General features: G+C 47.0%; 1 protein-coding gene across 5 annotated transcripts in view; it reads right to left on the bottom strand.

Annotated features, from left to right (window-relative positions):
- Window positions 1-26,030, bottom strand: part of ECE1 (endothelin converting enzyme 1) — a 696,412-nt gene that overhangs the window by 41,519 nt on the left and 628,863 nt on the right. For all 5 annotated transcript variants that reach the window (XM_069610356.1, XM_069610353.1, XM_069610355.1 and 2 more), the window contains one exon: window positions 7,674-7,864. In XM_069610356.1, the coding sequence (XP_069466457.1) occupies window positions 7,674-7,864 (191 nt within the window). The remainder of the gene's footprint in view (window positions 1-7,673; window positions 7,865-26,030) is intronic.

A 26,030-nucleotide genomic window follows, 5' to 3' on the forward strand; every position in this document is an offset into this window, starting at 1 on the left:
TCCTCTTTCCCTGAACAACCCAAAAAGCTGCAATAAGGAACCCCATCAACTCGCAAACCTCCAGGTTTAAATACCTGCAATGTAGACACTGCATTGGCTCACATCCCCAATGGGGGGCGGGGCGGAGCCAGGCTCCATGCTCATGCCCGAGGCATGAAGGCACTCACAGTATGTAGGGTGGTGGGTCACTAAGGTGCGTTCGGTTCTTGGGTAGATTGGCCATGGCCACAGGCCACCCCCTTACCCCCACCACCCCAATTCGTGTTGTAGCAGTTCATACTCTGGGCTTCAGTTCCACGCTATCGTTGAGGATCCTGTGTGGACTTCTCTGTCTGCGGGCCAGAGCCACCTAGGGTCCCGGCTGAGTCCTCCTCCAATTACCCGCCTCCCCCACGTAGTTGGAGCGATAGATCCTCTGACACTGTAACTCTGTCCCTGGTCGTCCAAGGCCTGACTCACTCCCGCCTCCGGCGCCTCATGCTTGTATGTCTCGAGGACGCCAGCAGACTATTTCCAGGTGCTTGTTTGTGGACCAGCTGCCCTCAGTCTCCCACCATTCCCATGCCTCCTCCGGGAGTTGCAGAACCAATGGTGGTCCCCTTTGATGATTTTAATTCTTGCGGTGTAAAACAGCGTGTAGTGAATTTCATTGTCCCGAAGAAGCCACTTCACGAAAACTCTGCCACTGTTGTTGGACCGGCCTTGTATAGTCTGGGAATTGCATTACCGTTGAGTTGGAAAATCCGACCAGGCCCCTCCTTCTGGCAGCCTGCAGAAGAACATAGCGATTTTGGTAGTTGAATATCCTAGCCACGACCGGTCTAGGACTAGCCCCAGGCACTGGCCTCTGTGCAGCAATCATATGAGCACACTCCACCACAAACCACTGTGAAAGGCCCTTCTCACCAAACTGTTCTGGCAGCCATTTTTCTAGAAATATTTCCATGGAGTCCCCTTCTGCGGTTTCAGGGAGGCCCACTATCCTTATTTTGTTTTTCCTCGAGCGGCACTCTCGTACTCTGCCCTGGCCTCCAGGACCTTAGTCGTCTGCAGTAGTGTGAGAACTTGCTTCTTGAGGGTCTGTATCTCCACCTGCACCTCTGTTGCTGTGACCCTCAGTTTGGTTGCCTTATGTATCTGTCGATTTTTGCTCGTCTGCTTGGATAAGATTCAATTCTTCCCCTATGGTCCAGATCTTCGATTCCAAGGCGGTTCCAGAGCTCTGTACTGCCTGTAGGACTTCAGGAAATCTACCCGTCAAGGATGTTGTTTGCACATCTTGTTGGGGCGAGTGGGAGACTCTCAGGGGCTACAGCATTGGGGCTGTGTACTTGTCCATCTTGGGATGCCTGCTTTTCCCTCCCATCATGGTCCGCTCACTTTCCTGGGCGGCTGTAGCATGCTGATCTCTTGTCTGGATAGCCGCCACTCTCCCTGGGGAGGTCCCTCCTACACCTCCCATTGGGAAGATGTGTGTCAAGAGTCTGATCAAGGCTGGTCCTGGTGGCGCTTTAGGTGCCCCCCCGGGCCTTCTGGGTGTAAGTGCCTGTGTGGTAGGCTCCTCTTTGCCTGCCCGTGTGCCTGCAGCTGGTTCCTCAAAGCAGCCAAGGTATCACAGGCTCTACTATAACAGTTGCCTGTATGCGCCCGAGCTCCTCTCACTAAGTACAATAGGGTTACAAGTCCCTCAGCTCTGCATTTCTCAGTTTACAGGGCCATGGCCTGTGGCCCTCTCTGGGTGGTCCTCTCCAGCACTTCACTTTGACTATGTGTTTAGGTTTCCACTCTGTGCCCTTATTGTGCATGTCAATGTCCATCCGTAGTCTAGGACGTCTGCTTCAGGGTGTCCGGGTGCCTACAGTCCTCCTCCTGCGCACCTCTTAGGAGGGTCTCGGGGGATCCCGACACCCCATGTAGATGCCCCCCCCCCCCACCTAACCTCGTCCTTGCTAGCTCAGCGCTGTGATGGCGGGTGCTCACCCTCTCCACGGTCCAAGCAGCTTCTTTATGCTCTTCTGGGGGTTGTGCAGCTATCCGGTTGTTTGTATAGGCAGAGGCCATCCCCCCCGGAGCCCTCAGGCCTTACCCAGCCCTTGCGTGGCCTTCTGCTACAGGAGCTCGCTTTTTGCCCCGCTTCAAGGCAGGGGGCTCCCACTCTCTGCCGTCGATGTATTCCAGGGCCTCAGGACTGGGGGAGCATAGCCTCCACCCCCGGGTGCACTGTCTCTCAAGTCAGGTCTGCTCCTCGTTGCAACTCGCCCTCCGCCCCAGTCCCCTGCAGTATCTCCCATGCTGGGCTGACGGCCTGACGGGCCTCGGCACCGCAAGCCGGCAGCTGGTTGTGTTGCGTTCTCTACTGTGGGGTTTATGGCTTGCTGGGTCCCAGGGCCGAGCTCTGCAGGCTCCCTGAGCGCCCTCCAGTGCGGTCCAGCCTAATGCTGCTGTTCCTGCTCCTGGCTGTCACTGTCAGTTTGCTTGTTTCACCTCGGGCATGTTGGTGTTCCCGGGTGACCATCTTGGTGCATCACCCGCCCTCCTTGTGCCTTTCTTCTCCGGTCGGATTTCTTGGCAGGATTAGTGTCCCCCTTGAAACGGAGAACAGCTCCCAGTGCAGCCCACCTTCTGCTGCACGTTATCTCTCCCTCCGGACCGGCTATCTGCTTTACAACCAGGACAACATCAGGATTATAACAGGTGGTGACGGAAGCCTTGTGGTTTTCCTACTTCACCAGTCCCCCGCCAGCCACGCCCCCTAACCTGCCATCCAACATACTAAAAGGGAGATGAAATGGGTGCCTGGTGTCCTCTTATCTCCAGCAGTCCTTTCTCTGAACCAAAAGCTCTCGCCTCGCATAATCCTAAGCAGATAGCTTTGGCAATGAGTGAAGTTTCCAGACTGCCCACTTACCAGAATCTTGTTATTCACGGGGTAGAATGTATCTGTGCGACAGAGAAAAAAGGGACAAAGTGGCAATGTGAGAACATGAAACTGGACCGATCTAAAAGTGCCCAGTGATAGGGTAGGGAGGTCATCCAGTGCTTTAGTCGTGCAAGGCCTTTTCCATGGGTTCCCGTCTTGCTATGCAACATTATGATTCTCTATTTTTTCAGGATAGTCTGTCCCCCTGTCCCTCACCACCCTGTCCAACCAGGGTTCCTAGTGCTCCTCCAACTAATAAGCTCATTCTGTGTTCCAGGAAATGGTGTACTTACAGACCAGGCCACCCACACACTGCTCTTGAACGCTGCTCCTAACAAGACAAACATCTTAACACTGCACTTCTGCAGCCAGGACACACAACCCAGGGTAAATCCCGGTCTGCTTTTATCGGCAAAGCAGTAGGGCTGTCCTGCATTTTCCATCGTGCCCCCATGCCTGGCTACCCTCCCTTCCGATCCACTGGATCACTTGGGGACGTTGCAGGTGGCAGATGACCATGGTGCAAATTACAACATAAACCGCCTTTCAGGATCAAGCTTTAGCTAGCAGAGCTATCCTCCAAATGTATCATAGCAGAGCTATCCTCCAAATGTATCATACTGAATATCTTGCATACATACAACCTGACAATGACCTTTGAATAACTGGCTCACCTTGGACAGACCGACACAATCGAAAGGGGATCTAACAATTGCCATCATGAACGTCCCGCACACCGTCCTTATCTTTTTTCCTGAGGGCACTCACCACATCACTACCGGATGGTGCTCAACGCTGCCTTCCCACACCACTTGTACCCCTCAATTTGTCTCCTACCCTCTTTGTTACAACTGAGAGACTGCTAAAATCTTCTACCACCTTACAATACACACACAAAGCTACCACGCATGCCGACTAGCCCTTCGTGTGTGAACCGAGCCACGACTAAGCTATCTTCTCTAGTGCTATCACACTTTCCCAGATGAGTAGCTACATAGACCCAAGGCACTGTAGTATATCAGATCTTGGGCACACCCCTTCGGAGAACATATTCCCAAGTGTCTCCCCCAATCCGACAGAAGCAAAATGGCACTCCGGTCTCAGGTACTGGAGACCTGCACCCATCAACACCACAGGATTTGCATCTGCCTCTCCTGTTGTCTAACCAACAACAGCCCTTTACTTTTTCCTTCGAGCAACAAACAGTATGGCCAACAAATCTGGCAAAAGGATGCTTTAAAAGACCACTTTAATATTATAACGAACAAACTTTTGGGACACGTATTGGTCACTGTGCAAGGCAACCCTTTTTATGCAGCACTACTACAGTAGTTATGGCTCATGGTGCATGGAGACCATTTCCCTCATTTAATTTTGCAGCAAGTTAATTTTTCCCTTTTATAGTGGGTTCCTGACAGGCTAGTGGCAGCATTAAGAACGTTTTTATATTTTACTAATCCACATTCTCACCTTGACTGATGGCATAAGTGTCTCAGTGCTGGTTTACTCAGCACTAGATAACCCCTGGGTGTTTGAATCTAGGTTACTGAGGTACAGCAGAATCTCCTCCCCAGCTTGAACATTCTCCACGATTGTCTGACGGGTCTACAGTCTGGTTACTAAGTTGTAGTGTCTGATGAATGACCATGGGCTGTAGCTGCCCGGTTCAAGGAGAAGGCCAAAACACTCTGAATCCTCTGAAGACAGAATCTTTAGAAGCAGTTTTATTGCTTGACCAAACAATGTCAAGACAAAGAAAGGAGAAGATGGCACCAAACTGAGTGCCATTGCCTGGATGCAATTGACATAAGGACCAAGAACAGGTATACCATGACCATGAGTGGAATCCGGCAGGGCTGTTCTCAGTCAAAGCTGTGGCATTTGGGCCAATTCACGGACTGCAGCATTATTTCAAAGCATGTGAACCTACAACACTTTCATGCAGCAAACTTGAAAGATGGCTTCATGGAAGCAATACATTCACAGACTGATGTAAGAATAACGCTGTAAAAAATCCTGACCTTTAGTGGTCAGTATTAATAAATGCATGTAATATACTTGTGTTTGCACTGGTTGCAGGAGAAAAGTTAGGAAGAGGTAAACGTCATGGTCTTCACGTCTTGAACAGATAAGGGGGTGGTCTCAAAATGTATAGTGTAGGTAGAGTGGTGGTTGTTTGGTACTTGCAGTACGGCCAGGCTTACTGAGGCTGCAGTGTGTGTAGTCTGATCCAGCTACTGAAACGTCGAACAGGGTTCCCAGGGAGCCATGCCTGTGCAGGTTGCACCACTTGCTCCATCGTTTGAGTGGTAATCGTCTGGTTTAGAATCCAAGTCTTTCTTACAGTGTGGTAATGGCTGCATGAACAGCTCTGGGCTCAGCCGCGGGTTAGGAATATCCGATTTCCATCACAGTGCACATCCGTGGCACCCGGCAGGCAGCCAGGACAGCCAATGCTGACACTATTAAAATTAGAATTAAACAAATCTAGGTGGGGCGCACAATGAAATCATTTGGTAGGTGATGGGGTCCTCAACAGGTCGGGCCAAAAGGAGTTTGGGGGCAAATGAGATAATGGATTAAACCCTAATGAATGAGCAGGAAAACTATTTGAACAACAGTTTACCAGAGGTAGTGAGTGGAGGAGAACGAATCGGTGTGGGTGCAAGGGTGACTGAATTAAATGAGACAGAAAAGAATTCCATATGGGGGAACTCAAAAACCGGCAATGCAGTTGTACAGGAGACATCAGAATACATAATTAAGATGCAGGGAGCACAGTTCCACCATAGTACGGTAGGTTATGTGACAAATCTACAGAATTTGACACTCTCCCCAAGGGGAAGCCACCGCCTTTGGGGGACAGGGCAAGAGGGATCCCATTCGGGTGACCCCCCATTAGAGGATAGGAGGTCCCTACAAAGGGATATTAGTTATCCTTCCTATTCCCAAGATTCCAATACTGCCTTTCCTTGGCTATATGAGAGCTAAAATGTATGTTGACTGGAAACTTCCTGTATGGAAGTTTGCTATGGTTTTTGAGCACCTGTGGGCACAGGATCCGCTGGAGTGGGAAGTCCCGCCCCCTAACAGATGGATAAAGAGCCAATCAACTTTGAAAGAAGGGGAGATACATATGTGGAGCTGGAGAAACAAGGCACCCTACCCCCTGGGAGGTATGGCAGGAAGAGTTGAGCGTACGCCAGGCGTGGCAGAAACAAAGCAGAGTCCACGGTGCACAAACAGCCATGCAAAACGAGGAGCCGGGAACGCCTTCATAAAGAGAAACAGCGCAGAGCCCAAGCTGCCCACAAAAGAGAGGCGCGTGCTGCGCTGGAAGGGAAGAACCAAGAAGCCACTGAGGTGCCAGCGATGCCTTGTATTTTCTTAGTATTGGTAGGGACAGAGCTTAGGTTAGTATAGGACTCTGGACAGAGGTCTTTATTCTTCCTAAAGACATCCTGCCGTACACCCTTTTGACATTTCCTTTAAAATGAACCTTTAGAACCTTAGACATAGGGACAAAAAAAGAAAGGAAGTCAAATACAATGCCACTTTGTCAGTCTCCTGATTCTGACCTAACACAGTTCACAGAAAGGACTTTAAGAACCATAAAAACTGAGGTGGGATGATGACTGCAAACAGTGGATTTGCAGAGTGGAGGACAGAAAGCACCTAGTGGAGGTTGAGAGAGCACAATGAACTCAACCATGGTGGAAGCCAAGAGCGTGCACTTCCGGTATTTCCGGTCTGTACCTCCACTAATGCGAGTACAGAAGGAGAACACTGTGGTAGAGGTACTGCAGTTACACAAGAAGCCACAGGAATACAGGAGATTCTACATGTATCCTGTTCGAGACGGAAAAGGAGAAATCCGATCTAACTGCAGGTTAACAGATGTGGACCTTGGTTAAAGTGCTGCTTCGCTGTAATATGTGAAACACACCCCAATATAGGTAGATCCAACACTGAATGAGCCACATGGGGTTTGGCTGTTAAATGGATTGCACAATTAAAGAGATACCAAGAGTGGTAAGTGCAATTATGCGACTGTGGCGTATCATAGGAGTGGACATGAATAATTGAGGGAGAAGGAATTAGCCATGGTGGAGAAATAAGCCTATGTGAAAATACAGAGGGAGAAATAAAATCATATAGATACAGAGGGGGATATGGAATGACTGACTAACAGTAGAAATGTGGGAGGATGGGTGGCCCGACAATTCACATAGGCTGTACAACAGAGCAAATGTAGTATATCAAAATCAGTGGTGGCACGCAACAGAACATGTTTTATCAGCATAGTCGTTTTTACACATCAAACGGTCAAAGTTACACTTTACCTCGTATGTTTAGTTGACTGAGTGGAGGGGTGGGAACGAAGGAAGGGAGCTATTAACTCAAGTAAACCGGTCTATAAAATGCACAACCGTACATGCTGTGTGTGTGGGGGGAGTAATCTCTCACTTACTCAAACCTTGAGAATAACTCAAATTGCAGGCCCTGTGCACTACACAGGATGCCACTCTGTGCACTTATTTCAGACCACACTGTTCAATGAAATTATGTTTTTCCCAAATTAGTGGTTGTTCACACCTCGATGGTGGCTTTTTAACCCACAAACCTGGTGTTCTGAACTTTTAATTGCAATACGTCAATTGATGATGTACATTTCTGCAGCTTGCTCAAAAATACTAAAATCTCACTTGTGCCTTATAAGGCTGGATTTCTGGCCAAAATGACAAAATCTTACCCGGTAGGCGGCTTTAAGGCCCCCGTTATCAGCAATATTCTCCCCCAGAGTGTGCTTGCCATTCACCGACTCGCCATTAACCTTGTAGTCCCCATACTGCTTGGTCATGCACTCTGTCTGTTTCTTGAAGGCTTCCACTGACGAGTTTTTCCACCAGGGTCGCATGTTTCCATCCTTATCATATTCCCGACCTGTATCAACAAGAATATGAGACAGTCATCTCCAAGTCAGGATTCAAGGTCAAAGTCAGGATTGCCAAAAAGTGTGATCTACAAAAGGAGCCACATCATTGCAATGTCAATCCAGCAAGAAGAAGCCTGATGAGGGCAGCATGCTCAAGATGGCAAGAACAAACAAGTCATCATAGTTAGTTTAAAAGGTCCATATTGCCCACTGTGACCAAGTGCCCCGCCTTGTTCTGGTGGGAGGTTGAGGACAAAGGGTGTGGGTACATTTACCTGCTTTGTGATGCAAGGCTTGGCATGGAAAGGAACCCTTGGTGTACCCCAACCCATCTCAGGAGCTTGGCTGGGACTTGTCCGAAGGGCCTAGCCGTCAGCATGGCCCCATTAAGGATAAAGATAACAAGTGGACACCTGTGGAGCTGGCAGCGTCTGCACACTGAGCTCCTGTATCACGGATACAGAAATCAAATTCCAACCCAGGGGGAAGGAGAGAGGACTGAACGGAGATCGAAAAATTGAGCAGTTAATCAATTATCCCACAGCATCTCCACACACAAACACCTAGGACCCATTAGGCTAAGGGAGGTCTGCTCGAGGGCAGGGCCAGGATGTGGCAAGCAGAGGGGACCACCTATTGTGGAGCAAATAGCCAACCCCAAGTCCCACATCTGGATTACAAAAGAGGGGCAGGAGCCTTCAACCAATCTCAATACAAATGCTTAGTGAGATCCCCAAGTCAGAGAGGCTGGAAGGCAGAGTTAAATCCCTATAAAGGGAAGGGTCTGTGGCAGGAATCCGTGCACATTTTGAGGGAGAGGAGAGCGCTGAAGTTAAGGAGACTACTTCGATGATGGCTGGAAGAGAGCAAAGGAGGTGGCTGGAAGTCAAGGGGAGGCATTGTCTTTCAGGAGAGTAGATAGTTTGGTTTGGGAGAAGGAGAGGAGAGGAGATGAATAATTCTAGAAGACACAGGACACTGGGCCCAGACACAAACAGGAGTCAAGAAATAAACGCTGATTGGGGGGGGGGGGGGAAGGCCCAGAATGCGGTCAAGGGAAAAGTAGGTGGAGTACAGCGGGATCAGGAGGAGATGGAAATAAAGGGGGAAGAGGAGGCGAAAGAAAGGGATGAGGGGGAGAAAGGCCAGGGGAAGGTGGAGTGTCAGGAGAGACGAGCATCAGGAGTCAAAGGTGCTAAAAGTACAAAAGAAGAGAGAGAGAGAGAGAGAGAGAGAGAGAGAGAGAGAGAGAGAGAGAGAGAGAGAGAGAGAGAGAGAGAGAGAGAGAGAGAGAGAGAGAGGTTCAACATCAGAAGAACCGTAGAAGCAGGAAAATTCATGAGCATATGTCGAAGCCATGAGGAAAAGAATGGAGATCAGCGTGGGGAAGGATAGAACAGTCAAGGCAAGGAGTAAATGGAATCGTTAGGAACAAGTGTTCCAGAGGCGCAACGGAGACTCCTGAAATGATGGGTTGGGAGCCTGATTCAACAGTGTCTCCAACTTAGACCTGAGCCCACCTGCCAAAGACCGCACAGCAAGCACTGAGGCTGCAGTTACTGAGCCTTGCCCTATTTCCAGTGGTCACCAATCTTTGGACAGTTGCATTGTGCAACCCCTGGACCAATCCCCTACAGAACAAGTGAAAAGAAAAAGGAACAAGTGAATAGAAAAAGAAGAGGATGACACCCATCAGACTTGAGGAAAGAAGTATTGCAAGAACTCAAAATACCTGACTGAGTGACTCCTCCCCTAGACAGGGGGCCCAGACTCTGATTTAAAGCTAAAACCGACTTTTTGGTTTATTCACGTCATCCAAGGAAAAGTAATCCTGCTATTTTGTTGGCCAGTTGTTTATTACCCATTTCAGCCAGAGAAGACATTTTAGCTGAATACCTTTTTTCTGTTTTCATTTCACAAATAGAAACCCTTTAAACTGTCCCCTTCTTCTACGTGTCTCACTGAGCCCACTCCATTTTGTGACACACCCCAAAAGTACAACTAAATTGGAAAAACGTGCTCCGACAGATCTTTGTGACTACTTTGCTATTGGTTCTAAGGTCACACTTGTGCACATCGCCAGGGTCCGGTCAATGGAAAGCAGCGTCCCCTCTCAAACTGCAGCAGGCAGTCTAAAAGGCCACTGACCAAGCCTGATATGCCTGACGAGAGTGGGAGTTGGGGGGACGACCTTGCTTGACTCACCTGTGCGCATCGGTACCACCGTCTTTTCCACTATACCCGGAGACTCTTTCATGGCCACAGTTTTTTCTCTTCTCTTATAGGATTTTAAGACCCAGGAACTCCTGTGCTGTGTCAAGAACGATCCATAACTGTTAAGAATCCCAACCCAGCTGAGACAAGCAGACTGTCCGCGAAGACACAGGAATCAACATGCTGAGAAACGGATGCCGACTGACCAGTACCACGTAGTGTTGCAATGCGTAATCGTCGCAGATGATTGAAAAGGGGCAGGGTTTAACTAGGACTTTGAGGGCTCTAAGTAGAAACCCAAACCCATAGGGAAGAGCACAGCAGAAAAATCAGCCAAAAGAGACTAGTTGGGTAGAGTAACCAATGGGAGCCAGGAGGCAGGGTAAACCAGGAGACAGTCGTATAAAAAAACCTACTCACAAAGGAATGAGAACTGTGAGGGGTCAGCAATGCGAGGCGGACAACTTTTGGATGATTGTTCAAAATGTGTCATTTAATTAAATTATAAATGTTATCATGCGCCTCAATATCACTACTCTGACGAGTATTTCCCTGCCTAACAAAACTAAAGGGAAACACTAACACAGGATGTCTGGCCCTCACACTTAAACATCATATACACAAAGAAAGTGGACATTAACCGGGGGCACTCCACCGCCACTCTAAAAACGGATAGTTTTTAGCACACGTCGGAACTGCAGATTAGTTAGATTCCGCATTCCTATGGGTAACCCCATTCCACAGTGTGCCCGCAGCAACCGAAAAAGCACGGCCAACCAGTCGAGCTCTCGGAAATTTCAGAATGATGACCAGGTTGGCCACTTCTGATCGTAAGGATCTAGTTGGAATATACGGCCTACATTTATCCTGGAGAAATTAAGCGCCCAACCCGCAATACACCCGATGTACTAGGCATAGGGCTTTAAACTTGATCCTCTAAGCCACAGGGAGCCAGTGTAAAGCACGGATCACTGGACTAATATGGGCACCATATGGCGATCCTGTTGCTACTCTGGCTGCCATGTTCTGCAAGTGCTGAAGCCGCAGGCTCAAGCCCCTAGGTTGAGCCAGGTAGAGGGCATTACAGTAATCAATATGGCTGGAGATCAAAGAAGCCACCACCTGAGGGTGCAAAGCCTCCATTAGAAAATACATGATGCTGCGAAGAAGCTTAAGCAGATAGAAGACTGTTTTACAGATGGTGCTCACTTGTCCAGCCATCGGTAATGTCGATAACAGCACATGCCACGCTTTGATTTGCTTTAAGGCAACAGGATTTACCCGGTGCTGCAGAGTGTGACTGGGCTCCTGCTGACTCTCAGACATTTAAAATAATTATTACTTTTATTTAACTTATTTTATTTACAATTTAATTTCCCTGTAAAGCCAGTCCCTTGGCAGAGGGGGCCTGGCCTCTAGGGCAGTCCGAGGCTCAGCTCAGGGCCACCGGAGCATTTTCTTAATTGCACGCACAGACTCATTGTAGTCTGCTTTCCCTTTTTATCACGCTAGCCAACGGATGGGCCAAGGTAATATTATGTGTAGGTCAAATGTGGTTGAGCGCCAATGGCACAGTGGTCGGTAGCGTGCCTCTATTGTCGAATTAGCGCCAAAGTTAAGCTTGACTGTGCCCGTCCGGGCTGCGGATGGGCTAGGATGGCTCAGCAGTCTCTGCTTGCGCTGGCGCCACTAGACACCATATTTCCTCGGGACTTTGACTGTGCAGGGAGCCCACCAACATCTAAGACTGCTACGGTAAGTACCTGCCAGGATAAGTCTGTGTTACATCTTTTTATAGTATATCGCCCTCCTGGCTCGTACGTGGACTTTTCTGACACGTTCCCTGACTTTGTGGTTGTGCTTCAATTGAAATGTCCTGTTATCTTGATTGTGGGTGACTTTAATGTTAGCCTTAACCCTCCCCTTGCCAGTAGACCAGTCCAATTCCGTGGACTTGTGGCTGAATCAGCTGGTTGTAGAGCCCACTCATAGGCTAGGTGGTATTCTTGATCTTATCTTTATAGCCGATGCAAATATAGAAAGTGACCCCCTCTGCCCTGTGATCCCATCTGATCACCAACTTCTGTCATTTCGTATCATGAATGTTTCACGCCCTTCCATGCTACGTCTTGCGGCCGTCCCTCGCCGTAATTGGTGTTGGGTGGACTGTAGGGCAGTGGTCGCTTTGATGGCCAAAGAATGCAGTTTGATTCCTATACCCGATTTGTCCACCCTTATTCAGAATCTCCTCGAAGTGGCAGATATTGTCGCTCCACTTAAACGTATTCACCCACGGAAAAGTCCTTCAGCTCCCTGGTTCTCAGTAGAGCTGAAAACAACCCACCTAGAGTTAAGGCTGGCAGAGCATAAATAGCAGAGAAACTACGATATGCATGAAAAGGTCGGCTTCCAGAAGCGGACCTACAATAATCATAGAGCAATCAAACTCGCCAAGCAGACTTTTTTCACAGGCAGAGTGGCGACGGCTCTCAACCAGCCGAAGGAGCTATTTTTGGTTGTCAAATCATTTACTTCTACTGTTGCCATTACACCCAAGATCGCTCCCTCACAGATTTGGTGCGATTCCCTAGCAAAATCTTTTATCACTAAGGTGACAGGTATCCGTGTCCTTATCCAGAGCAATTGCTTGGGGAGAACATGCATAGATGCAGGTGAACCCAATATCAGGCCGTTACATTCTTGGTCCGACTTCCCGGTTTTCACTACTGCGGAGGTGAAAAGCGATTGCTAAATTGAAATCAGCAGCCTCCTCAGATCCTATGCCGGCGGCAGTGCTGCAGGAAATTCTCCCTGAGGTTATTACTTTTGTCACTACCATGGTCAACTGCTCCTTTCAGCAGGGTATTATCCCTGCTGAGCTGAAACAGGCCATCATCGTACCACGGTTAAATAAACCTTCACTTGACCAACTACTGTTAAACGGGAAATCATATTGCGCCTCCTTTTGATTTATAAAACCGCGTTGCAAAGTTCCGATTTTAGATCGACTTCACTGCCATTTTAGAATCATTCACCATTTTGATTTCTGTTCTAATGATTCTCTGTTCTAAAATGGTGGACTGTGTTTCTAACTTGCAACCAAGCCTTCCCGACCTTTGAGTTCTGTTAATGGTAGACTGTCAGAGGGCCGACTGTTTAGACTAGGTAATGAGACCATGTACTGTGTATGACTTGTTGTCGTAGGATTGTCTGCGCTAACAAGCCTCATCCACGAATACACATCGAGGACAATTTTATGTAAATACCAAGCGTGGACACTGGCAGAACTACATTGTGAAGGGATATGTGCTAAAGCTTATTGCTGAAGCCAAGAACATACTTCGCCATTGTATCTTGATGGAAATGTAAACCCATGTATCCGTGTGCATATTATTGTATTTGTATTTTATTTATTTATAATGCGAACCTAACCCAGGGGTAGCCAGGCGCAGAGGCAGCAAGAGGGTTGCAGAACTTAGTTACATACAGTAGGGTGAGGTCCAGCTGCGGTTACAGTGCCGGACGTATCACGCTGAGTAGGAGGGGTAGAACATATGCACATACATACATATACACTATGGGCAATACTATATACATATTTACATTCAATGAGGTAAGGAGCCACGTGACGCATCCGGGCATCGGAAAGGTCGTTATGAGTCGAGAGTTTTGAGCCAGTGGATAGTCCTGGCTCTGAACTGGTGGTAGGGTAGGTCCTCCCTGCAGGTAGGAGGAAGGGAGTTCCAGAATTGCGCTGCTTTTACTGGGAAGCTGTTGCCTCCAGACGTTGTACGTTTGAACCTAGGCACCAGAAGAAGGTTGGAATTGGCCGTTCTCGAGGGGCGAGAGAGGGTGGGTCTAGTAAATTTGGAGATGAGGTATTGAGGGGCTGCTTGGTGGAGGCATTTATGAACCAGAGACACCGATTTAAGGAATATCTTGTCCTTGGTGGATAGCCAATTGACAGATCTTCTGGAATCAGAGATATGGGCTTTCTTCGGGATACTGAGGGCCGCTCTAAGGGGATTATTTTGGAGATTTTGGATTTTGTTTGAGATATATTTGTTACAACCTACATATAGAGCGTTGCAGTAGTCCAGCTTGGACAGGATCAACGCCCTGGCCAAGGTGGTACAGTTGGTGGGGGAGAGTAAGGGTGTGGCTGCCCTAATGAGTTTGCAAGTGTAGGAGGTGGCGGAGGCCATTGCATTCACTTGTTTGTTGAAGGTAAGGGTGGAATCTAGATGGAAGCCGAGGGTTTTAACCTCCTTAGCTACCTTGATCTTGTTATCGTCAATTATGAACAATGAGTATTTGTGGTCCAGCTTGTTGAGGTAATGTGTAGAGCCTAGAATAAGGAGTTCCGTCTTGTCATCATTCAGGCATAGACCGTGTGAGGCCATCCATGCCTGGATGATGAGGTACACTCTATTAACGAAGGCCAAATCCTTGTCATAATCCCCCGACAACGGGATGAGGATCTGGGTATCATCGGCGTAATTAGTGTAGGTGAAACCCAGATCGTCTAGATCATCAAAAAGGGGCTTCGTGAAGATGTTAGAGTGTAGGGGAGACGCAAGATCCTTGAGGCACGCCACAAGTGATAGGTGTAGGGTCGGCTGCTTCTGACAGTGAGAAGACTCATTGTGCGGTTATTAAGGAAGGATTGGATCCAATTGGTTGCTTCTTGAGAGAAGTGGGCAGCTTTTTGTAGGTGGTTGCACAAGATCCCATGGTCGACCAGATCAAAGGCCGCCGAGAGATCAAGGAGTAGCAATAGTGCTGTCTTACCCTGGTCTCTCAGCTCGTCTATCTGTGCCTTGAGATCTATAAGTGCAGTTTCGATTCCATGCTGTGGCCTGAAGCCCGATTGTCGGACGCCTAGGAGATGGAAGTGCTCAAGATAATGTTGGATCTGTTGGTATGCTATTTTGTCGAGGATTTTAAGAAGGAACGGTACTGTGGTAATGGGGCGGTAGTTAGTTGGAGTGGATGGGTCTAAATTCGGTTTTTTAAGCAGAGGGAGGACCCAGGACTGTTTTAAATTATTAGGTACGGTGCCGGATGTGAAAGACGCATTTATTAGTTTGGTAATAAATGGTGCGAGATCACGGGCTGCATCCTTAATCAGTTGCGCGGGGCATAGGCCTCCGTGGCAGTTTGAAGGTTTGAGGGTGAGAATAGTATTTTCTACCTCTTTGGTAGATACTTTATGGAAATTAAAGGGGGGGGTTGTGCGCTGGGGGGGATGATTGAGTCAGTTGAACCTTTTTATGGGTGACGTTACTCGGTTTAGTGGAGGAGAGCAGAGATTCTTTTTTAATGCTTATTTTAGTCTTAAGGGAGGAGATTTTGTTTGCTAGGGCATTTTGTATGCCCGTGCACCAGTTTTTATCTTTGATACACGAGTCGGGCACTTGGATCGGGGATTGTATTGTGAAAAGCTCTCTCGTGTTAGATTTAGCTTGTGAGATTCGCGTACTATAAGACATTTGTTTGGCCAATATAATTCCTTTTTTATATTGGGAAGCTAGACTGCTCAAGTTTTTTTTGTTATTTTCTGAGGGGTGAGCTCGCCAGATTTTTTCACAGCGTCGCTTTTCCTGTCTGAGGGCTTTAAGATGAGGCGAAAACCAGGAGTTGATGTGTTTCCGGGGCTTGCTCTTTTTTAGTTTCAAAGGGGCTATGGCATCGAGGGATGAGAGCATGATTTTATTGTAGATGTCCACCATCGTGAATGGATCTATGTGATCCTGGATGGCGTTCAAGGTTGGTGTGATTAGCGGTATCAAGTTTTCGGGGGTGATGTTTTTTTTATTTCGGGAATGGACAGCTGGAGCTATGCTGTTAGCTTGTGCTAGGGTTGCCTCTAGGGTGAACGAGATCAAGTAATGGTCTGTCCAGGGCTGCGGGAGTATGGCAGAGACCAGGACTGGGCAGTTATGCACAGCTAGCCAGTCCAGAGTTCTCCCTTTGATATGGGTGGGCTCAGTGATCTTCTGGGTGAAGCCCAGTTCCTCTAGGGTGTTATTGATTGTACTGGCGTTGGCGTCTGCGGGGTCGCTAAATTCGAGGTTAAAGTCTCCTAGTAAGATGCGTTGTGAGGAGTTTTTAAGATTGTTTGATAAGATGTCTGTGAGGTCTTCTTCAAATGACCCTAAAGGGCTTGGTGGCCGGTAGATAAGGTGAATGGAGATGGATTGAGTATTAGATAGTGTTAACTTGGCGGTTAGAGATTCACAGGAGCAAACATTGGTGGGGGATTAAATTGTAATCGGGAATTTAGTTTTGGCTATGATGGCAAGACCTCCACCTCTAGAGGTGGTACGATCAAGTCTTAATAGCGTGTAGTCATCTGGTACCGCTAGCATAATTGCAGGGCCTGCCGTGGGGTGAAGCCAAGATTCAGTGACCGCTAAGAAGTCCAGGTCTTCGTTGTGTAGCAGGTCGGCAATGTCTGATGCATGGGCTACCATGGAGCGGGCATTTATTAGTGCACCCTTGGTCCCGAGATCTGCTGGGTTTAGGGGTGGTGACGCAGATTTGTGCGTACTTTTCTGGTCACGGATGGGCTTGCGGTGGAGTCTACTGTTCAATTGAAGAGGGTGTAGGGATGGATTCCTATTCACCTTGTTGTGGGCTGGTTTAGATAGAGGGTCATAGAGCCTTGGGAGCCTGGAACGTAATCTAAGGTTCATCATGAGAACAGGGCAAGGTGTGGAGGTCATTTCAGTTAGTGTGTATGGGTTATGTGCGGGCTCAAGTGCTGGTAAATTGGGTAGCATGGTTGGGTATTGGCTGTTCAGAATGTGCAGTATTAATCTTAGTAACACTGTGTAAAGCGCCTGGAGATACATTGTGATACTGGGCAAGGAGGGGCTAGTACAGTGTAGTTGTTGTGCGGTAGCGTAAGGTCTAGTGTCATTTAGGTGGTGGGTCACAGCAGTGTAAGGGATGGCAGTTCAAAAGCAAGGTAATAATTCCCTAAATTCGATGTTAGCACTAGGTCTACCGGAAGACAGTCTGTATGGTGCAATGGCAAGCGACCAAAAAGGGTCTCAAATTGTATGAGCTATATGTGAACTCGGTACAAACTCTAGACCGTAGATTATTAACATATAGAGGGGCTGGACAATAGTGTTAGAAATGTATATAAACTCGAATGTTCAGATGTCCAGCACTCTCCCTCCTCACTCTGACGGGCTGGTACTCCTTGCGGGGTGTTGCGAGCCAGATAGCCATCTGTATCAGATCTGTGTTTCTTTGTAACTGCGCAGCATTAAAGATCTGTGAATCTTTATAGCCCGTGTTTGGTAAAATTCCTTTTGTGGTACTCAGCCTCGATATTTCCTTGCTTTTACACTACCACCCTATTTCACTCCTTCCTTTCTTTATGAAAGCATTAGAGTCTTTGGTGTCCCCTCTTCTATCTTCTTATCTTGAACACTCAAACGGTCTAAATCCATTTTAGTTTGGTTTTCGATCAGGACGGGGTACCGAGAGTGTCCGGGTGTCGGCAATGGATGATCTGGCTATGCTGGCAGATCAAGATGGAGTGGGTGCTCTGATATTACTTGATCGGTCAGCGGCATTTGATATGGTTGACCATTCCATCTTGTTGTCCCATTGGCCACAGCAGGTCTCTCTCGGGAACCGTCCTGACCTGGGTCTCCTCTTTCTTATCAGGACGAGGTCAGTCACTTTTCCCTTTCCCCTTTTTCTGTCTCAGTCTCACGCTTTATCCTGTGGTATTCCTCAGGGTTCCGCCTTGTCCCCCTTGTTATTCAACCTCTACGTTCAGTCGCTGGTTGCTCTCATCCGCGCCCATGGCGTCAGATGCTATGCCTATGCGGACAACACCCAGATTCTGGTGTGGTTAGATCTTGGCCAATATTAGGTGTCGTTGAGGCTGTGCGAGTGTCTGTCCACCTTGAAGGGCTGGATTGATGGCAACTGGCTTAAACTGAATGGGGATAAGGAGGTGATGATGGTGCGTCCCCACCTCGAAGACGTCTCTGTGGACTTCTGTGTTCTGGCTGTCAGCTCTGGGTGACATTCCCTCTCTGGTTACGTTGGTCAAGAACTTGGGAGTTATGCCTAATAACCTCTGAATAACCTAGATGAGCTCTCCTTCCCCAGGATTCAAGGTAAACTCCAATTCAATGTTCAACAAAAAGAAACCAGGAAATCCATGTAGGTAAAATAGTCTTAGTTCAGTTCTTGATGTCTCCAATGTCAAAGTAAGGTTTTGTTAACCAAAGTTCCAATAACAGAAACGCATCTCCTCAGGGTGATAATACTTTCCACTTCACAAAAGTAGCATCAATGTTATTCCCAGTCACAATGCTTTGTCACAACTTCCAGTTGTACAAGACGAATTACCAAAGTTTAAAGAAAATACTACTTCTGTAAATGTTAATGAAGCACAGTCCTTGGTTAACAATTAGTATGTATCTTATTATAAGATTAGGGTTCACAGTAGGTATCTTTGTCAACATGACTTCACTGCACTTCTACTTCCACAACAGTTTACCATGAGGGCCTTTCCTTTTCCTCATACTATTCCGCCTTCATATGTGCTTCTGAACTCTCACCTCTACTGACAACCAAATACACCACCACAGCTTCAGTACTTTGTGACTTGTTATGACAAGATTCACTTTAGGGTATTTCTACACCTTCAAGCAGACAAGGCACTCTTCCTCTAAACCTTGGCTTTCAGAGGGGCAGCCACTGTGTCCTTCTTGTCTGTTTGCAACCAACAACAACTTAGAATTGCCTTTAGAACACACTTTTCTCTTGCTTCTACAGTCTTTGGCAATGTAGGTTGTATCAACCTCAAAGAATATTTATAATTAGCATGTTCCCCTTCCCCAACATTGCCTTTACCCCTCTGCCACCTGTTAGCCAGAATAATTAACCAGAAGCTTTGTTGCCACTCTCTTGGCTTCAGGTAATGCTTGCACACTTTTATCTTATGCAATGCTGACGTTCTGTTTGGCTCACTGTGCTGTTCTACTGTTCTCTGGCTTTGGGAAATACTGGTTTCAGTCTCCATTGGGGAATACCTGGTTCACTCTTGGCTCAGGCAATGCTCTCTCCAACTTCAAATACGATTGTAAAACGCGAGTTCTTTTTACAAGCAATTGTTGTCTGCGTGAATAATGATTCAGAGGTCCCTCTTCCTCTGAGAAGCATAATTAGACACACGCGGCCACGTCATGAAGTTTACAAAGTTTAAAGTTTAACAATTGGCTTTTGTAGCGTTTGCTCTTCACGCAAGTGAAAGGGAAAATACCCGATCACACAAGAGTGCTACTTTTCAAGTGACTCAACTAACAACTTCACCTCGCTTCTACTCTCAAGTGAATGATTATTAAGCTGGATACTGTTGAGGGCAGTGCCCATGCAAGGAATCAGAATGCCAGGTTTAAGTCACTGTCTTTTGTATTCCTTTCTCCATGTGTTGCACAACTTCTATGACTTCTGGCTTCACTTGGGACCCACATCCTGCCTCGCTGGAGGAGTCTTCGGTCTGGCTCAATTAAGGAGCCCCTCTCGCTCCTGAGACCCATAGCTTCACGACAGCTGCTCATCAGTCTCCGACACGCTTCCTGCTGCGCAATCTCTGCAAATAGACTCACATGGGAAAAGGCAATCTTCCTGCATGCCTTCCACTGCACAGCAGAGTTTGGGGGAACAGAACCCTCACAGGACAAGCTTTCGGCATCAGGGTGAGAAGGGTGAGTTTATGAATATTATGGGGATGAGGTTCTGATTCGTATCAAATCATGGGAGTGCAGCATTTCATAGTGTATTGCACTCAATGGGTGAAAACAGCAGATTTAAATCACTGGGGTCTGTTAAGTAAAACTATGAATTACATAAATCCACGATTTTTCACGTTCGATGCATTAAGCACATTTATGTTCCTCATTCACCCGGACCATATCGAAGGTTCATTTTGGTTGTGAAAGTTCACTGTTTGCGATGAAGGAATATAAGTCACCTTAATGGATGTGCTTTCACTGTAGGTAAATGCAGCATTTTAGTGCTTGACATACATTTGGGCACATTTTGGAAATGTATTGAAGTTTCATTACAGATGTCAGACCGTTTCATTACAATACATTAGATATTTTTCTTCAGCTTAGTTATAAACATGAAATGTATGTGAGACATGTTTTGTTTTTCTGTTGCTTTTTAGCCACTTGACGACGATCAAGGATTGATCGAAACATGTACATATTGTGGCTGTTAAACAATACGCCGCAATATGAACCTGGCTTGAACTAAATTAATAAATATTTACTCAAAGCATTTTCCCAAATCCAAAAAATACATTAATATTCAAGAAAATAATTCATGAAGTTTCTTATTGATTCAACATTAAGGGTGTAGCACCCTTGAGTCATTGGTCTCATTGGTCAGTGGATTTGTCCACCGTCTCTTTCACTTAGCAATCCCCGACAGGGATACACGATTCGAGACCAGCACAAAAAAAGGAAAGATTCAATATTCACAGAGTGCTTCTGTAACTCTTCAAATATCATGCTATTGGAGGAGGACATAGGCCATCAACAAAGCAAGGCACTGCTCCCCCCACCTCAACACCCGGCGGAGAGCAGCATCACAGCCACAAGTCCTTTGCCACGGTTTCAAATAAATGGGGGCTGTATGATGTCCAGGCACAGCAGAGCCCCCGTTCCTGATCAGACAGAACAGCAACAGGACCACTGCTTCCATTAGCTCCTGGAGGATGGCCTTCAAGTTGCAGGGCATCAATTGGTTGTGCCACAAGCGCAAGCGAGGGTGAATCATCAAATCATGGACAAAGGTGACACTTGCATGCTGGTCCTCTTCAAGATCTCTGCCGCGTTCAACATGTTTGGCCACCGCCTATAGAACCTCTACTTGCTAACGGAACAAGCTTCTTAAACACAGTTCTAAATGACCAGACTTCTCCCACCATCAATACCTGAATGATACATAACTACACCTAAAGGTCTGAGTCTCAGGACCTCATGCCTCAAGCTCTAAAGAGTGAACTCATCCTACTCGGCCACCCACCGAAGCACCTCGACTACTTCACACGTCCCCTTTCCCCAAATGCCAAGCCACAATGGTTCACCATAGACCACACTTTTTCTTCTGACAAGATGCCTAAACCATGTAGTACCAGCTAACCCTCAGAAACCTTCCTTCCACCTGAGGACTTCAGAACCACAGTCTGGGCTCTGGTAATCTCCTACATCAATGGGTGAAACTCCTTCATTACCATCATTCTTGTGATTTACCTGGCTCCACTTAGGGCTGCTCAACACACTGCAGCAGGACTCATAATTGGAGAAAAGAAATGTGAATACCTTTCTCCCATCCTAAGGGAGCTGCACTGGCATCTGTGAAGGCACCATGAAGTAAGACACCAACAGACTTAAAGTTCAAAATAAGATGGTTTATTAAATCAAATGTCAGGATGGTTGAAGGTCTAATGTGCCCTATGCTAAGGTGGGATTTCCCTACCTAAATGAAACTAAGGAAAGTCTGAGTCAAAAAGGTCAACTTAAAAGTCTGGCTGTGCGAAAAACCTATCCTTGCCCACACACCTAAAGCTAAACAATGTGTCGGGATGTCAATAATTAAACAAATGGCGATTAACACAAAGTACTGAGCATCTTCCAGCTCCTAGCTTCCTCTTCAGCTCCGCATCCCCAAGTTCACAAAAGTACCACCCAAGTTCAAGGCAATACAGTTCCACACAATCCTCGAGGTTCCCTTCCCACAGCTTAAGCAACTCAGTTAAAAAGAAAAGGGTCTTGAGGCTCCATCATCAAGTCTTTCAGGGTTCCCTTGCACAAGGCTCCAATGTCTCAACTTATGCTTGGTTTCAAACTTCCAATGTTCAACACATCTCCAGGTTAACTTGGCACTCCTTCTGGATCACAGTGTCTATCTTTCACCAATGAGGGTTCACTGGTCTAGGCGCAGTTGCCAGACCACATGGTGCACCCATCACAGGTCATGCAACCAGTAATCCTAGATTCTTCAGCCCACACAGGACTTTGTATATTTGCCCCTGTGTGGAGATCTACATTCACTTAGATTCTCCTCGTTGGCCCATATGCGCAGGTTTCACAGTCTCTTGGCCTCTCCTGGTTAGCTTTTTGGTTTTGCCACAATGTGTCGCACACCTTCTGCCAGTCTTTGGCCTTGCCACATGGTAGTTATTCAAAAAGTTCACTTGACTTTGCCTATTCAGTTTGTGGTGGTCTTATTCATTCACCACCTTTCTGTTAGGCTCTTTCACGCTAGCGCTCTTTTAAATGGGCACTTTCATCGTCTCGCAGCTTTCCACACAACGTTTTCATTGAGCTTAGCGTTCAATATTTGCTTAGTATTTACTTTGCAAGTGTTCAGTGCTTGTTTAATATTAAAACATTTTCACTTTGTTACCCAGAACTATGCTTAATTACTTTCAGATCATTCGATATTCATGTTTTTTTTTTTTATTTCAGTTCACTCAGCATTCTCAGAATAAACCGCAGCATTAGCGCAGAGCTCCAGACAGAGTGTTCCCTTGATTACACTTACCGGTTATGCACGACCACTCTCTGCAGCTTTGCCGGTTCTCAAACTGCGATCCTCCTGCATCCACGAGCTTTGCCTCCCTCGCGCTGGCCACCCAGAACTTCCCTCACTCTCCCGCGGCGGCTGAGGGCTTCGGGCAGAGCACAGTCTTGTGCTACTGCTATCGGCAACCCGAGCTCGGATGGAGATTTGGAGCCTCTCCTTCTTCGGACTCACAGATTCCAGACCTGGCTCCCACTTGCTTCTCGCCAGCCCGTTTCATCCCCTGATCGCACACAGGTCTCTCTACATGGGGTGCAGCCTCACCTCTTATATGCATTCACAGTCTTCTTCGTCTCAGTACCAGAGTGGTGAAAATACCTATTGGTGTTTACGACTCCTAGTCGCCTCTTCCTTGTCTCAGTACTGTGACAGGTCAAATGAGGGGAATTGTCTTACAGTAGCCCATAATGGCTGGGGGAGGGCCAGGTTGGTTTTCAGAGGGAAAAGGGGGCTATCCTATCTCGACTCTGGGCCCCACTCCCAATCCCCAAGGAACTCCACCTAGGTGATCCTCCCTAGTTTCTCCACTCCCAGGGTCGGGATCCAAGAAGCAATGGCCTTTCCCCGGCAACCTCACACATCCCATCCTAGACAGAATACTCTTCAAGACTGCTGCCATTACGCATGAGGCAACCACTGCCCGCACACCTTGCTACCTAGCTGCAAAACTCCGTAGCCCATGTGGGTCACGCGTCTCAAGGTAGAATGTCATCACTAGGCTTGAGACAAAACTGGCACGCAAAGAAAAACAAGATTATAGGCCCTCTCTTGCTACACCACTGCCTACCATAACACCATACCAGTGGCAACCCAGCCAGCACCAAAAGGGAACTTCAGCCAATAGGTGCCACCTAGGCTCCTTCGTTTCCTGCACAACCCACTCCCTATGGCTGGAACACCACACAGCATATTTCGTAACTCTTCCCTTCCTTACCTCATAGTTAAAATTCAACAGCATGTACAGCACTTCTGGTTTCCGAGCTAGGTTAATGCGATATAAACGACCTCCCCACCCCAGGGGCTGTGTTCTCCCTATAATACAAATACTTAATCTTTTGAATGTTACAATGGAACATTCTCTGAAGGGGAAAAATAAAGCTTGGGGAGGGCTAGGAGTGGAGTTTTCAGTGTCAGAGATTGTATCAAATTGCTGCGGATACATCTGTCAAGGTTCCCAACAGGCTTATAGAGAATCACATGGAGGGTAGGGGGGGAGGAAGGAGAGCACCAAAATGAGCCTCTAACGCCAGGACCACTTGCGGTCTGCATAACATTCACTGCTCAATTGCCAAGTCCTACAATTGATGAGTGAAGCCACTATGCAAGCATGATACTTTCACAGCAAGATACATGATCGGGAGATGAGCCCTGGCAAACACAGGAGGTAGGGACAAGTGGAAACATGTGTCACATATACAGGGTTGCTACATATTATCAGCAAACCATCAGCAGTGATCATGACCGAGCCAGGTGGAGCCACAGCACAACCCATGGAAGCAGCAGCCCTAGACCCATCCTCGCACCAGGATCTTTTCTATGCATCAAATGAAGACAAGCCACCTACAGCTGTTAGCATGCAGCTAAGTCTAATAAATAAGCGATCATGCTTTGACTGGGATATCACTATGCAGCAGTTTTTAAGGTAACAGCCCACACGTGTCCACACAAAGAGTGATATTACATAACAAACACGTTTGACGCAAAAGCTGCATATGGGATTGCAGTAACCAGATACATCACGCCCAGCATCCAAAAAGATTCTAGCATAATAAAGGTGACTGACAATACAGTTTCAGATATCTTAAAGGAATTCTCCAAAACAGAAAAGCAAACAGCCTGGTCCCAAAGACAACATGAATGAATTCATTGACACAATTTAAATTGCTGCAGCCCTCAAAGTTGGTCTATTGTTCACCAGACTCCATCACTAACAACACAGGGTGTAATTGTGATCAGGTGCCAACTGAAGGCCTCCATATGACTGACTACATGTTTAAGGTACAATAATATATTTATCAAATGGAAAGACAAAATAGTAAAGCAACATGAAAAATACCCCAAGAAAGTAGTCAACCACAGCATGCCAGCTCTGCTTATTGAGTTGAAGAAAAATTTGCTTGAGGGATCCTAGGAAAGGAAGACTGTTATATGGGGTCTGTGTGCAAGCATGGAATATGGGTCGTGCGTGTGGGAGATGTGCATGCAGAGCCTTGGGGCTGTGGTATGTGTACATGTTTGGGACGCTTATGTGTGTGCGCATGCAGGGTGTGTTTTGTTTGAGGTCTATGCAGCTATGCCGCACATGTGGGGGTGCATGAAGGGATCACACACATTCATGGAGGGGATAAATGGGGTGGCATGTTACTATATTTTTTCTTAGAGATATTTTAAGGGCTTAACAGCGAATCATGACAAGGCTGAAATCCAGACATGAGCTGGACAAAAAACGGAAACAAGAAGGCAAAGGCCACACCTAAAAACCAGGTGTTCTTATCGCCTTTTGATGACCGAACATATGGCCGATTCATCTTCAATGTTTTCCCTCATCTCTACTAGAACCTGGATCGATATCAAGGGCTAGGAGTTACAACACCAAGGCACCCAAGAGCAAGAAGTTCCAGATCCTTGTTTGGGTAGCCTCGAACCAAAGAATACCTAGTAACATTGTAGATGTTTGAAATGTACACAACCTGTGGAATCATTGGTAGAGAGGTAGGGGGCTACACGAGTGGAGAAACAGATGGTGACTTGCAAAGGTTTTACACCCAGGATACAGTTAGAAATGTAATGGATAAATAAATCTATGATATGAAATGAGATTTATAACGCACCTGCACCCAAGTGTTTGTAGAGTCTGATTATTGATTGCCAACCAAGAATGCAGTCATGTGCTTAGATTCTCTCGTCTACACCCATTGCAGTTATCCCAAACATGGGACAGGAAAACACAAAGCACAATCAAATCTGGCATTTTGCAATAACCAGCCAAAGATATATATCCTGGGGCAGTCCATGATCTGGAGTGAAAGAGCAGTTTTTGCAGAGAGATCATCCAAGGATCAAACATTTATGTGTCTCCTCCAAGGGTTTTCTCCTCCTGTACACTACGTACTCCCATTTCTTCATGCACAAGTTGCTTTTTTCTATGCGGCTCCCACTTGCAGATATTGGCACGGGTAACCAGAGAGAAGCTTGGAATTTCTTTGTAAGTGTAAAAGGAACTAAGGGACAGTAAAACTTTCAAAATACAAAGGTCACTGTGTGAGGGGAGTCAGCGGAGAGAATAGATCTATAAATACACACACCTTGATGATGGACCTGGAGGCACAT

This window comes from Ambystoma mexicanum, chromosome 8 (genome assembly GCF_040938575.1).
Source record: "Ambystoma mexicanum isolate Mex_15411 chromosome 8, UKY_AmexF1_1, whole genome shotgun sequence".
NCBI classification, from domain to species: Eukaryota; Metazoa; Chordata; class Amphibia; order Caudata; family Ambystomatidae; genus Ambystoma; species Ambystoma mexicanum.